General features: G+C 40.1%; 1 protein-coding gene across 1 annotated transcript in view; it reads left to right on the forward strand.

The window, feature by feature from the left end:
• The first annotated feature begins 495 nt into the window (after positions 1 to 495).
• Positions 496 to 13,691, forward strand: part of UPRT (uracil phosphoribosyltransferase homolog) — a 29,889-nt gene continuing 16,693 nt past the window's right edge. Inside the window, exon 1 of the mRNA XM_032757206.2 lies at positions 496 to 1,048. Coding sequence (XP_032613097.1) covers positions 663 to 1,048 — 386 coding nt within the window. The 5' untranslated portion in view covers positions 496 to 662. The remainder of the gene's footprint in view (positions 1,049 to 13,691) is intronic.

A 13,691-nucleotide genomic window follows, 5' to 3' on the forward strand; every position in this document is an offset into this window, starting at 1 on the left:
CACTGTAGGGTCCAACCAATAAAGATAAGAAAAGCTTTGGCGGTCAAGCATACTTGGGAAGCTGCAGTTTCTACAACAGTCTAGTAGAGGACAGGCTCTTCAGCAGCCTGCTAGGCATTTTTTTACTTCTTTCTTCCGTCATGCAGACAAGCTAACTGAAGATGCGGTTACTGAGATATAATTTCTCTGCCAGGTCACAAAGTCTGAAAACATGGGCCTTAAGTGTGTAACTGTGTATCATCACTTGCCACCCCCAGTTTTTCCTAGCTCTACCAATCACCCAAAGTTCTGAATGCAGAAGCCCCAGGGGCCCCCGGAAGATCCTTCAAGTTGGCATCCTTGGCCTCGCTGCGGGGGCTTAGCTACCTGTGGGAACCCACGTAGCAAGGATGACTCAAAGGGTTAACATGCAGTGGCGCCGCAGAGTGGCGGGGAGTGCAGCCAATAGTGTCTCTAGGCAGGCAGTACGTCTGGTGTGGGCGGGAGTGATCCAAAGTGTGCTTGAGGAAACCAACAGCGGCCTAGGGGTGAAAGGACAGCCAGGGTTAGATGTTCTGAGGAGGCGGGAGCAACCGAGAGAGCACGTAAGCATCTGTCCTTTCTACCCGTTCCTCTTTATCTTTAGTGTTCGGTAGCAGCGGCGATAGCCCAGGGCCCGGTGTATGGCCACGGAGTTACAGTGTCCAGACTCCATGCCCTGTCACAACCAGCAAGTAAACTCTGCCTCAACCCCAAGTCCCGAGCAGCTGCGACCTGGCGATCAGATCCTGGACCACCCAGGGGGAAACAGAGCCTCCAGGGCCAAGGTGATTCTCCTCACGGGGCACGCCCATTCTAGCCTGCTGGCCGAGCTGGACGCTGGGGCCTGCCGCGGCTCCAGCCTCAACTCAGAGGGCAACAGTGGTAGTGGTGACAGTAGCAGCTATGACGCACCAGCTGGCAACTCCTTCCTAGAGGACTGCGAACTCTCCTGGCAGATCGGGGCGCAGCTTAAGCTGCTGCCTATGAATGATCAGATCCGGGAGCTACAGACCATCATCCGGGACAAGTAAGCCCAGAGCGGAAGGGGAAAGGGAAGTGGAGGGTCTTGCAGGCTGTGGGCGGGGATTGGAAGTAAAAGGGCTAAGAGACAGTGTTCTTGGCCTTGGCAAACTTTGGAGATTTGGGTAAGGCCTTTTATTTCGGGTGTGTGTTTGTGTCGTGTGACTCGAACGCCAACCTTCTCTTTCCAAGTTCCGGTGTTTAACATCACTTTGGGTGGGGAGGAAGACTTTAGGTAGCCTCTGGGCTATTTGTCTCTCCCAGGGAAGACAACTCCTTGGCCATTCCAGGCAGGTAAACTCCCCTATACTATGTGCCCAGTGTTTGTCCACATGGTAAACCTATAACCCAGAAATGGTTACTATCCAAAGTTATGCACTACCACCAATCACCTCAGGCTCATAAATAGAAATAAAGCAATTTCAAGGAAATTCTATTCAGGCCCTGACCCTTTAGTATTTGCTACTGCAAACAAGGTCTTTTAGTCTTGGAGTTCAGGTTTACTTGGTCACATGAAAGCTTATCGTCCAACTCTTATCATTTTTCACTGTAAACTCACAGAACATAGTTAATGGATCCAAAGGAGCCTAAAGGAGCCTTTGGCCCCTCCTAATCCCACAAACCAATGTAGCCAGAACTTCATGTTAAAATGTAGTTTTGAAATTTCTAAACCTACGTTGTAAATGGGTTTTCTCCAGGGAAATATGTACCATGATGAACTACAGCTGTTTTCTTTATTGGCAGCACTTTAAATGAGCAGCATGTCAAAACACCCCTGTTTTAGCGGCAGGGGTGGTGGGGGGCATGCCTTGATCTTTTAAAAATGGCTACTGGATGACAGATGCCACTCCCTAAACCAGACTCTAGAAACCTTGTCTTACACTATTGTAATAATACTGTTTCCCTGCTTGCAGTTTTTCCTCTCTTCCACATGCACCCATACATTACTGTACAATCAATCTTTATAACATACATCTTTGATTCAGTAATTGCCCTACTCAGCAACCTTCTTTGGCTTCTCAGAGCCTACCAAATAAAGTCCAGGATCCTTAGCTTGATTGATATTTTTGAGACAGGATCTCTGTCTGTCACCCAGGCTGGAGTGAAGTGGTGAGATCATAGCTCACTGTACCCTCATACTTCTGGGCTCAAGTAATCCTCCTGCCTTAGCATCCTGAGTAGCTGGGACTACAGGCACATGTCACTGCCCCCGGCTAATTTTTTATTTTTTTGTAGAGATGGAGGTCTTGCTGTATTGTCCACGATGGTCTTGAACTCCTGGCCTCAAGCAATCCTCCTTCCTCGGCCTCCTAAAGTGTTGGGATTACAGGTGTGAGCCACCATGCCTGGCCCCCTTAGCTTGGGATGAAGGCCCTTCTTCATAGTTCCTAGGAACAATTCTGAAACATATCTGTGTTTGCTATCATCTGAATTCCCTATGTCTCCTTTATGCACGTTCAGGATACTTATTCTTCAGGATGAAACACAGCATTAAATAATTGTCCACCTCTGCCAAGAAGCTTCCTTTTAATCATTATTCCTGGCGTATCTTCCCTGGTCTTTTTAATGCAAGATTCACCTTCTATTTCGTATATTGTTATTTTTGTATAGATCTTATCCTGCCTATGACATCTTGAGGGCAGAAATCTTTTACATTTTTGAATGCCAGCCATGCCTTGCAAATAATAGATGCTCAATTGCTAGAGGTTTTTTGTAGCTCTTAAAATTATATTTATGAAACTATACTATTTTACTCTTTTTAATGAATCAATATTGAAAACTACTGTGGTTATGTTATCTAATAGACAAAATAGTGATCCTAAAAAATGGGAGGCATAGCTTTGCTGTAGTTGTGGTAGGGTAGGGGCAGCCAAAATAAATCTTACATGTACAACAAAGAAAAATAGATGATGATTCTTGTTTCTATAGAGCAGAAGTTACTAAGCTTGGGTCTTGGACTCCCTCGTACCAGTAGATGGGTTTAGGGCTTTAACAAACCCTCATAAATTATCTGGGAAATTTTACTCATATGAGGATTTTTAATAGTTGTTTTTAAATAACATCTTTATTGAGATATAATTCACAGACCATACATTTCAAGAATTTAAAGTGTATAACTCAGTGGTTTTAAGTATGTTCACAGCTGTGCATTTATCACCACAGTTTTAGAACATTTGTCATCACCCCAGCAAGAAACCCCATGCCCATTAAACAGTCACTCCCCATTTTCTCCCAGCCCACCCAAAGCCCTAGACAATCATTAATCTACTTTATATTTCTAATGGTTTGCCCATTCTGCACATTGCATATAAAAATGTCTATTCTGGACATTTCATATCATACAATATGTGGTCATTTTGTGACTCGTTTCATTTAGCATGTTTTCAAGGTTCATCCGTGTGGGATCATTCCTTTTTATGGTTAAATGATACTCCATTATATGAATATACCACAATTTGTTTTTCCATCAGTTGATGAACATTTAAGTGGTTTACCACTCTTTGGCTATTATGAATAATGCTGCTATGAACATTCACATATGTGCCTTTTTTTAAGAGGGTGAGGATTCCTTAGCTTTTTAGATTTCACAAAGTGTCATGATAATGTAAAGGTTAAGCGCCCTTGCTATAGAGCTTGGAGAGGGAATGGCATTTAGCATTCACATATGACAAAATAATACCTGATTATACTTCATTAGTCAGAAAAACCTGGGTTATGTAGTAAACCTGGGTGTAAGTGGAATCCTTTTTCTTTTTTTCCTCTGAGTTTGGAAGGAGACAGCAGGATCCAGAGGAGTGATTTAGGTAATATGTTTAGCATCTCTGTGCTTCACCTTTATCATTTGTAAAATGAAGATGTTGGTAAATATCACATGGAGCCCCTGGGAGGCTAAAGCAAGATACTGTTCATGAATATTCATTATGAACTGTGAAGAGCTGTTCACATTTAAGGAATTTCAAGCCTCATGTTTGGATTTGTGCATACTTCTAATTGCATTCATAAGTGCTGTCTTCTTGATTTGTCAGAAGACAGTAAAATGAATTTAACTCTATGTGGAATTCACGTTTTTATTTTGAAAATGAATACAGGGATATCGTAGATAATTTTTATCTTGTTTTGATATAGTATGGAAAGACCCACCACAATTTTTAGTAATGTATTGATGCTTATTTAGGCTGAGGACATTATTTTTAGTTTTGTTTTTGTTAACCAAATTAGAGGCTTTATATTCCCTTTCTTTATCTTTAAAAAATTGTCATCCTCTCTCACAAGACCTATTTTAGCCCCTCTAGGAGGCTGGTTTAAGGTGCCTGTGGTAGGAGGAGCTATATTTACGTAGGTCTAGTTATGGAAGGTGCCGTCAGTTATCATAGCCTGTTCTCTTTGGGGCTTATTCTCTTCTCTATTTTGATGTGACAGCATAAATGTACACTGTGGAGCTGTCCGATAATAGAAGCCACTGGAGTACATATTTTTTCTTTTATTGTTTCTGGTCCTTAGCATCTATATAGTGAAGGGATTGCTTTGTGAATTGACTTTGGTATGGGGAAATCGGGATTGAGCCAGCAGGACTGCATGTTGTATATATGTGAAACAGTCAAGATTGATAACATTGTCTGTATTGATTTAAAATGTCTTTTTAGTTTTTGAAGTGCGCAATATTTGAAATATAATATATTGGTTGTATTATTGAATTTCAAGGAAATAAATTTCTCTGTTTGAAAGTGCAGTAAACACTGAGTGAGTAGATTATTTGCTCAGCCATACGTATGTGGGTTGCTGGTGAACTTGGGATAAGAAAAGATTCCTTCATTTATGTCGTTTTGTTGTTGTTATTGCAATGGATTAAACCACACATTCTTCTCTTCTGCTTCCTTTATATACTAAACCCGGCAAAATCTGAGTAATGCGCTTTTCCTGTGAATATAGTTCATGACCTCATATTTAAGGCAATGCAGTGTGTTTAAAAGATCGTCCTCTGTGTCCAGTTTTTTATTTTTTATTTTTTGTTTCCTGAAACATTAAAGCTGTTGTGTGAGCTGTTGAATGCTTCCTGCATATTTGTCCTAGGTGGGGCTTTGGCATGGCCTCAGCAAGCTGCTTGGATAAAAGTTTAGCAATGTTAGAGTATGTCAGTATGTGACATAGGACAAAAAAAGGAGCACATTCAGCCTTGTGCCTCTCTTTAGTCACCTGGAGGGGAGAAAATTATCCTTAGGGTGAATGAACATCCTGTGTAACCCTAATGTGAGTGCAATCTAATGTGATTTGAGTTGTGTGACTAAGTAATGTATTGTCCTTAACCAAAGCTGTGTGCATCAGAATTGCCTGTGGAGTCTCTCTCTCTCTCTCTCTTTTTTAAAAATACAAGTCCCTGACTCCCATCCTTTTAGCAGTTGTTTGTATAGTCTTGAGTACAACCTGACCACAGGTAATTGTGCTGTGTTTAGACTGGGCCATTGCCCCTGGGAGAATGGCCAGTCTCCCTTGTGTGCTGATTTGCTAGCCTCCTGATTTGGGCTATAGATAGGGTGATCTGGGGATTCCACACACTAAACAGAACTAGGCTAGAGAGCCTGACCTAGCATTACATCAACACTGGAGGAATCTCCCAACATTTCCTTCCAACTTGCACAAAACCAAAATGCCCACCGCAGAAAAAAACTGTGACGTGCAAATTGTTTAAAACATGGACATATTTTCGGTTTTTGTGTGTTTCCCATATGACTCCTCTGACTTTTAGAGCAGGAAGGAGGAAGTCACCACTAAGCTATACGGACCTCTGTTATAATATTTACTGGGCATATCCTGGTATACCTAACTAGACTGGACTCCAAGGAGGCAGAAAGGGGGTCTGACCTGGCACAGTCCCTGACACAAAGGATAATTAATGTAGCAATTGTAATCAGATAAAATGATAGTTTCTCTTGTTTTTCTGTCCCATTTTTTTTGCAATAATTTCAATATTTATTTTATCTTTTTAAAGCTTTCAGGTTTCACTTATTTTATTTATTTTTTTCCATAAGTTATTGGGGTACAGGTGGTATTTGATTACATGAGTAAGTTCTTCAGTTGTGATTTGTGAGATTTTGGTGCACCCATCACCCAAGCAGTATACACTGCATCATATTTGTAGTCTTTTATCCCTCGACCCCCTCCCACCCTTTCCTCCCAAGTTGCTAAAGTCCATTATATTATTCTTATGTCTTTGCATCCTCATAGCTTAGCTGCCACATACTAGTAAGAACGTACGATGTTTAGTTTTCTGTTTATGAGTTATATCACTTAGAATAATAGTCTCTAATCTCATCTGGGTCACTGCAAATGCTGTTAATTCATTTTTTTAATGGCTGACTAGTATTCCATCATATATATATATATATATATACATATATATATATTTGATATATATTCCATCATATATATATATATTTGTTGGCCATTTGTATATCTTCTTTTGAGAATTGTCTATTCATGTCCTTAGCCCACTTTTTGATGGGATTGTTTGTTTTTTTTTTCTTGCTGATTTGTTTGAGTTCCTTGTAGGTTCTGGATGTTAGTCCTTTGTCAGATGTATAGATTGTGAAGATTTTCTCCCACTGTATGGGTTGTCTGTTTACTCTTCTGACTGTTCCTTTTGCTGTGCAAAAGCTCTTTAGTTTAATTAAGTCCCAGCTATTTATCTTTGTTTTTATCGCATTTGCTTTCGTGTTCCTGGTCATGAAATCTTTGGCTAAGCCAATGTCTATAAGGGTTTTTCTAATGTTATCTTCTAGAATTTTTATAGTTTCAGGTCTTAGCTTTCAGTCCTTAATCTATCTTCAGTTGATTTTTGTATAAGGTGAGAGATGAGGATCCAGTTTCATTCTCCTGCATGTGGTTAGCCAATTATCCCAGCACCATTAGTTGAAAAGGATGTCCTTTCCCCACTTCATATTTTTGTTTGCTTTGTTGAAGATCAGTTGGTTATAAGTATTTGGGTTTATTTCTGGGTTCTCTATTCTGTTCCATTGGTCTTTGTGCCTATTTTTATACCAGTGCCATGCTGTTTTGATGACTATGGCCTTATAGTATAGTTTGAAATCAGATAGTGTGACATTTCCAGGTTTGTTCTTTCTGCTTAGTCTTGCTTTGGCTATGTGGGGTCTTTTTTGGTTCCATATGAATTTTAGAATTGTTTTTTCTAATTCTGTGAAGAATGATGGTGGTATTTTGACAAGAATTGCATTGAATTTGTAGATTGCTTTTGGCAGTAGGATCATTTTTACAATATTGATTCTACCCATCCATGAGCATGGGATGTGTTTCCATTCATTTGTGTCATCTGTTGTTTCTTTCAGCAGTGTTTTGAAGTTTTACTTTTAGAGATCTTCCAACTCCTTAGTTAGGTAAATTCCTAAGGATTTTATTTTTTTGGCAGCTATTGTAGAGGGTTGAGTTCTTGATTTGATTCTCAGCTTGGGTACTGTTTGTGTATAGAAGAGCTACTGATTTGTGTACATTAATCTTGTATCCAGAAACTGCTGAATTCTTTTATCAGTTCTAGGAGCTTTCTGGAGGAGTCTTTAGGGTTTTCAAGGTAAAAGATCATATCATCAGCAAATAGTGACAGTTTGACTTCCACTTTATCAATTTGGATGCCCCTTATTTCTTTCTCTTGTCTGATTGCTCTGGCTAGGACCTCCAGTACTATGTCGAAGAGGAATGGTTAGGGTGAGCATCCTTGTCTTGTTCCAGTTCTTAGAAGGAATGCTTTGAACTTTTCCCCATTTAGTATTATGTTGTCTGTGGGTTTGTCATAGATGGCTTTTGTTACATTAAGTTGTGTCCTTTCTATGCTGATTTTGCTGAGAGTTTTAATCGTGGAGGTATGCTGCATTTTGTTGAATGCTTTTTCTGCATCTATTGAGATGATCCTGTGATGTTTGTTTTTAATTCTGTTTATGTGGTGTGTCACATTTATTGACTTGCACACGTTAAACCATCCCTGCATCCCTGGTATGAAACCCACTTGATCATGGTGGATTATCTTTTTGATGTGCTGTTGGAATTGGTTAGCTAGTATTTTGTTAAGGATTTTAGCATCTACGTTCATCAAGGATATCGGTCTGTAGTTTTCTTTTTTGGTCATATCCTTCCCTGGTTTTGGTATTAGGGTGATGCTGGCTTCATAGAATGAATTAGGGAGTGTTCCCTCTTTCTCTGTCTTGTGGAATAGTGTCAAAAGGAATGTTATCAATTCTTCTTTGAATGTCTCGTAGAAGTCTGCTGTGAATCTATCTGATCCTGGACTTTTTTTGTTGTTGGTAATTTTTAAATTACCATTTCAGTCTTGCTGGTTGTTATTGGTCTGTTCAGGGTATCAAATTCTTCCTGATTTAAGCTAAGAGGGTTGTATTTTTTTCAGGAATTTATCCATCTCTTCTGGGTTTTCTAGTTTATGTGTGTAACGGTGTTCATAGTAGCCTTGAGTGATCTTTTGTATTTCTCTGGTGTCAGTTGTAATATCTCCTGTTTCATTTCTTAGTGAGGTCATTTGGATTTTCTCTCTTCTTGGTTAATCTTGCTAATGGTCTATTAATTTAATTTATCTTTTCAAAGAACCAGCTTTTTGTTTCATTTATCTTTTATATATATTTTTTTTGCTTCAATTTCACTTAGTTCTGCTCTGATCTTGGTTATTTCCTTTCTTCTGCTGGATTTGGGTTTGGTTTGTTCTTGTTTCTCTAGTTCCTTGAGGTGTTACCTTAGAATGTCAGTTTGTGTTCTTTCAGTCTTTTTGATGTAGGTGTTTAGGGCTGTGAACTTCCCTCTTAGCACTGCCTTTGCTGTATACCAGAGGTTTTGGGAGGTTGTGTCATTATTTGGGAGGTATGTGTCATTCAGTTTGAAGAATTTTTATATTTCCATCTTGATTTTGTTTTTGACCCAGTGATCATTCAGGAGCAGGTTATTTAATTTCATGTATTTGCATGATTTTGAAGGTTACTTTTGGAGTTGATTTCCAGTTTTATTCCACTGCAGTCTGAGAGAGTGCTTGATATAATTTCAGTTTTCTTAAATTTATTCAGGCTTGTTTTATGGCCTATCATATGGTCTGTCTTGGAGAAAGTTCCATGCACTGTTGAATAGAATATGTATCCTGCAGTTGTTGGATGAAATGTTCTGTATGTATCTGTTAAGTCAATTTGTTCCAAGGTATAGTTTAAATCCATTGTTTCTTTGTTGACCTTCTGTCTTAATGACCTGTCTAGTGCTGTCAGTGGAGTATTGAAGTCCCCCACTGTTATTGTGTTGTTGTCTAACTCATTTCTTAGATCTGTTAGTAATTGTTTTATAAATTTGGGAGGTCCCGTGTTAGGTGCATATATGTTTAGGATTGTGATAGTTTTCCATTGGACAAAGCTTTTTGCCATTATATAATGTCCCTCTTTGTCTTTGTTAACTGCTGTTGCTTTCATGTTTGTTTTGTCTGATATAACAGCAGCTACTCCAGCTCGGTTTTGGTGTCCATTTGCATGAAATGTCTGTTTCCACTTCTTTACCTTAGGTTTGTGTGAGTCCTCATGTGTTAGGTGAGTCTCCTGAAGGCAGCAGATAATTGGTTGGTGAGTTCTTATCCATTCTGCGGTTTTGTATCTTTTAAGTGGAGCATTTAGGCCATTTACATTCAATGTTAGTATTGAAATGTGAGGTTCTGTTTCATTGATCGTGCTCTTTGTTGTCTGTGTACTTCTTTTTTTTTTGTTTTTAGTTTTGGCCTTTTACTTGTATTTTTGTTATATAGGCCCTGCATGATTTATGCTTTAAAGAGTTTCTGTTTTGATGTGTTTCCAGGATTTGTTTCAAGAGTTAGAGCTCCTTTTAGCGGTTTTTGTAGTGGTGGCTTGATAATGGTGAATTCTCTTAGCCTTTGTCTGAAAAAGGCTATATCTTTCCTTCATGTATGATGCTTAGTTTTACTGCACACAAAATTCTTGGCTGATTTTTTGTTTGTTTGTTTGTTTGAGGAGGCTGAAGATAGATAGCTCATAGCTTGTAGGGTTTCTGCTGACAAATCTGCTGTTAATCTGATAGGTTTTCATAGGTTACCTGGTGTTTTTGTCTCACAGCTCTTAAGATTCTTTCCTTCATCTTAACTTTGGATAGCCTGATGAAAATGTGCCTAGGCTATGACCTTTTTGTGATGAATTTTCCAGGCGTTCTTTGTGCTTCTCGTATTTGGATGTCTATGTCTCTAGCAAGGCTGGGGAAATTTTCCTCAATTATTCCTCCAAATGTGTTTTCCAAGCTTTTAGAATTCTCTTCTTCCTCAGGAGCACTGATTATTCTTAGGTTTAGTTGTTTAACATAATCCTAGAATTCTTGGAGGTTTGTTCATATTTTCTTATTCTTTTTTCTTTGTCTTTGTTGGATTGTGTTAATTCAAAGACCTTGTCTTCAAGCTGTCAATTTCTGTCTTCTACTTGTTCAATTCGGTTGCTGAGACTTTCCAGAGCATTTCCCATACCTAAAAGTGTGTCCAAAGTTTCCTGAATTTTTGATTGTTTTTTCTTCGAACTATCTGTTTCCTTGAATATTTCTCCATTCACTTCTTGTATCGTTTTTGGATTTCCTTGCATTGGGCTTTGCCTTTCTCTGGTGCCTCCCTGATTAGCTTAATAACTAACCTCCTGAATTCTTCTTCAGGTAAATCAGGGATTTCTTCTTGGTTTGGATCCATTGCTGGTGAACTAGTGTGATTTTTGGGGGCTGCTAAAGAGCCTTGTTATGTCATATTACCAGGGTTTGTTTTCTGATTCCTTCTCATTTGGGTATGCTCTGTCAGAGGGAAGATCTAGGGCCAAAGGCTGTTGTTCAGATTCTTTTGTCCCACGGGGTGTTCCCTTGATGCAGTACTCTCCTCCGTTTCCTATGGATGTGGCTTCCTGTGAGCTGAACTGCTGTGATTGTTGTCTCTTCTCTGGATCCAGCTACCCAGAGAGTCTGTCCAGCTCTGGGCTGGTACTGGGTGTTGTCTGCGTGGAGTTCTGTGATGTGAACTGTCTATGGGTCTGTCAGCCATGGATACCAGTGCCTGTTCCAGTGGAGGTGGCAGGGGGTGCAGTGGACTCCATTATGGTTTTTAGCTTTGGTGGTTTAATGTTCTATTTTTTTGCTGGTTGGCCTCCTGCCAGGAGGTGGCACTTTCCAGAGAGCATCACCTGTAGTAGTATGGAGAGGGACTGGTGGTGGGTGGGGCCCTAGAAATCCTAAGATTATATGCCCTTTGTCTTCTGCTACCAGGGTGGGTAGGGAAGGAACATCAGGTGGGAGCAGGGCTAGGTGTGTCTGAGCTCAAACTCTCCTTGGGCCGGTCTTGCTTTGGCTGCCATAGGGGATGGGGTCGAGATGCCCAGGTCACTGGAGTTGTGTACCTAGAAGGATTATGGCTGCCTCTGCTGAGTTCTGCAGGTTGTCAGGGAAGTGGGGGAAAGCCAGGAGTCACAGGACTCACCCAGCTCCCATGTAAACCAAAGTGCTGGTCTCACTCCCACTATGCCCCCTCCAACAGCCCCAAGTCTGTTTCCAGGTGGTAGGCATGACTGGCTTGAAAAATTGCCCAGGCTACCCGCCTCCAAGTTGAGAAAGAAAAACTTCTTCCCCTGCCTGTGGAGTCTGCACACTGGATTTGTGCCCTCCCCCGAGTTCTGGCCGGGAGGATTCTCGCCCCATTGAAATTGTTACAAAGTTCAGCTAGAGATTTCCTTCTCCCTGTGGAGATTTACCCCCTGCTCCTCTGGCCTCCCTCCTGATGGATCCCTGTTTTGTCAGGCAGGAATGGGCTGCTTGGGGACCCAGCAAGCTTCCAGGGCCTTTCTGCTGCTTCTTCTACCCCTGTATTTCACTCGGCTCTCTAAATTGACTCAGCTCCAGGTAAGGTCATACATTTCTCCCGCAAACAGACCTTCAGATTCTTCAGTGGGGGTGTGTGTTTGGGAGGGGAGGGTCTCCCTTTCCCACTTCCACATTTGGGGCACTCACAGTATTTGGGGTGTCTCCCAGGTCCTGCAGGAGCAATTCACTTCCTTAAGAGGGTCTGTGGGTCTTCTCCTCTGTCCTATTTTGAATGTTCACGTTGAACGCAGCTTTGAGGTGCAGGTAAATAGTTATTGACACTCTGTGAGTTTATTAAGAAGGCGCTAAAGTGCTGTGGCCTTGATGACTTGCACCTGGCAAAAAAAAAAAAAAATAGTAACATAATATTTTTTTTTTAAACTTTTTGCTTTTGGTTAAGTTTGCTCCAAATTCTTCATTGGGGGTTTATTTTTGTGAAGGTAAAGGAAGGAGAAGGAAAACTATTCATAAATCATCTGTATACTATGACAACTTTGGGACTATATTTTAGTGATCACATAATAATAAAGTAGTTATGGATGTAAAGCTCATGTTTTCACCAAACATTAACTTTAAATGAAACATTCCTTTGGTTAAAACCTGCCAGAAAAGCTTTTTTGTTGTACTTTCCTTTAACTTGTTGCTCAAAACCTAAAAAAAGCACATTAGAGCTGAGTTTGAGTCCATTTAATTCTTCCTCCTCAACTTAGATTGCCTGGCAAAGTACAGGATGCTCAGTTAAATCTGAATTCAAATAAACAATGAATAATTTTTTATGTTAAGTATGTCCTAAATATTTCATGGGATTTCTGAAATACAAATTTACTTGGGGGTGGGGGGTGGGTCCTGATTTTGATTTACTTAATCTGGCAAACCTATGCCCAACTACAACACCCAACCTGCCCCTCGCCCCATATGCTACAAACAAACTTTGTATATAATCCTCCCAGAGAGAGTGATATATTTAAACTTTTGAAATGACAACTAATTCAGTGCTACTAGCATTTTATTTAAATTAAGTTGTTTTTAGGTGATAAGTCATGAGATTTTGCTTTAGTCATTGTTGGGAAGGGTGTATTCTTGTATGTGGTAACCTTAGTACATATTTTACAAGCCATATTATAAAAACTTTTCCCTCTTCAGAAGGAATATTTTAATGATGTTTTATTTGCCTCCCAGACTTTTATTGTTTTGTTGTTTGCACTGTATATACATATCAATCTGATTCACAGGGAGAGAAGTATCATAAAAGGACATCTAAAAAATTGGCTACCTTTTAGTAGTAAGCATTCTCTTATTAGGGCAAAATATAAGTCATTGCTTTTCTCAGAGACTTGGAATTGGAGAGCTCCAGGCTGTAAAGAACCTGACTTTACTTTGGGAAGCCTCACTGTTCTCATTGCTAAAGTGGTAGTGATAATAAAATCTACTTCTTTTTTTTTTTTTTTTATTATACTTTAGGGTTTTAGGGTACATGTGCACAATGTGCAGGTTTGTTACATATGTATCCATGTGCCATGTTGATTTCCTGCACCCATTAACTCGTCATTTAGCATTAGGTGTATCTCCTAATGCTGTCCCTCCCCCCTCCCCCCACCCCACAACAGTCCCCGGAGTGTGATGTTCCCCTTCCTGTGTCCATGAGTTCTCATTGTTCAATTCCCACCTATGAGTGAGAACATGCGGTGTTTGGTTTTTTGTCCTTGCGATAGTTTACTGAGAATGATGTTTTCCAGTTTCATCCATGTCCCTACAAAGGACACGAACTCATC

The sequence above is a fragment of the Hylobates moloch genome, unplaced genomic scaffold (assembly GCF_009828535.3).
Source record: "Hylobates moloch isolate HMO894 unplaced genomic scaffold, HMol_V3 SCAFFOLD_7, whole genome shotgun sequence".
In the NCBI taxonomy this organism is placed as follows: domain Eukaryota; kingdom Metazoa; phylum Chordata; class Mammalia; order Primates; family Hylobatidae; genus Hylobates; species Hylobates moloch.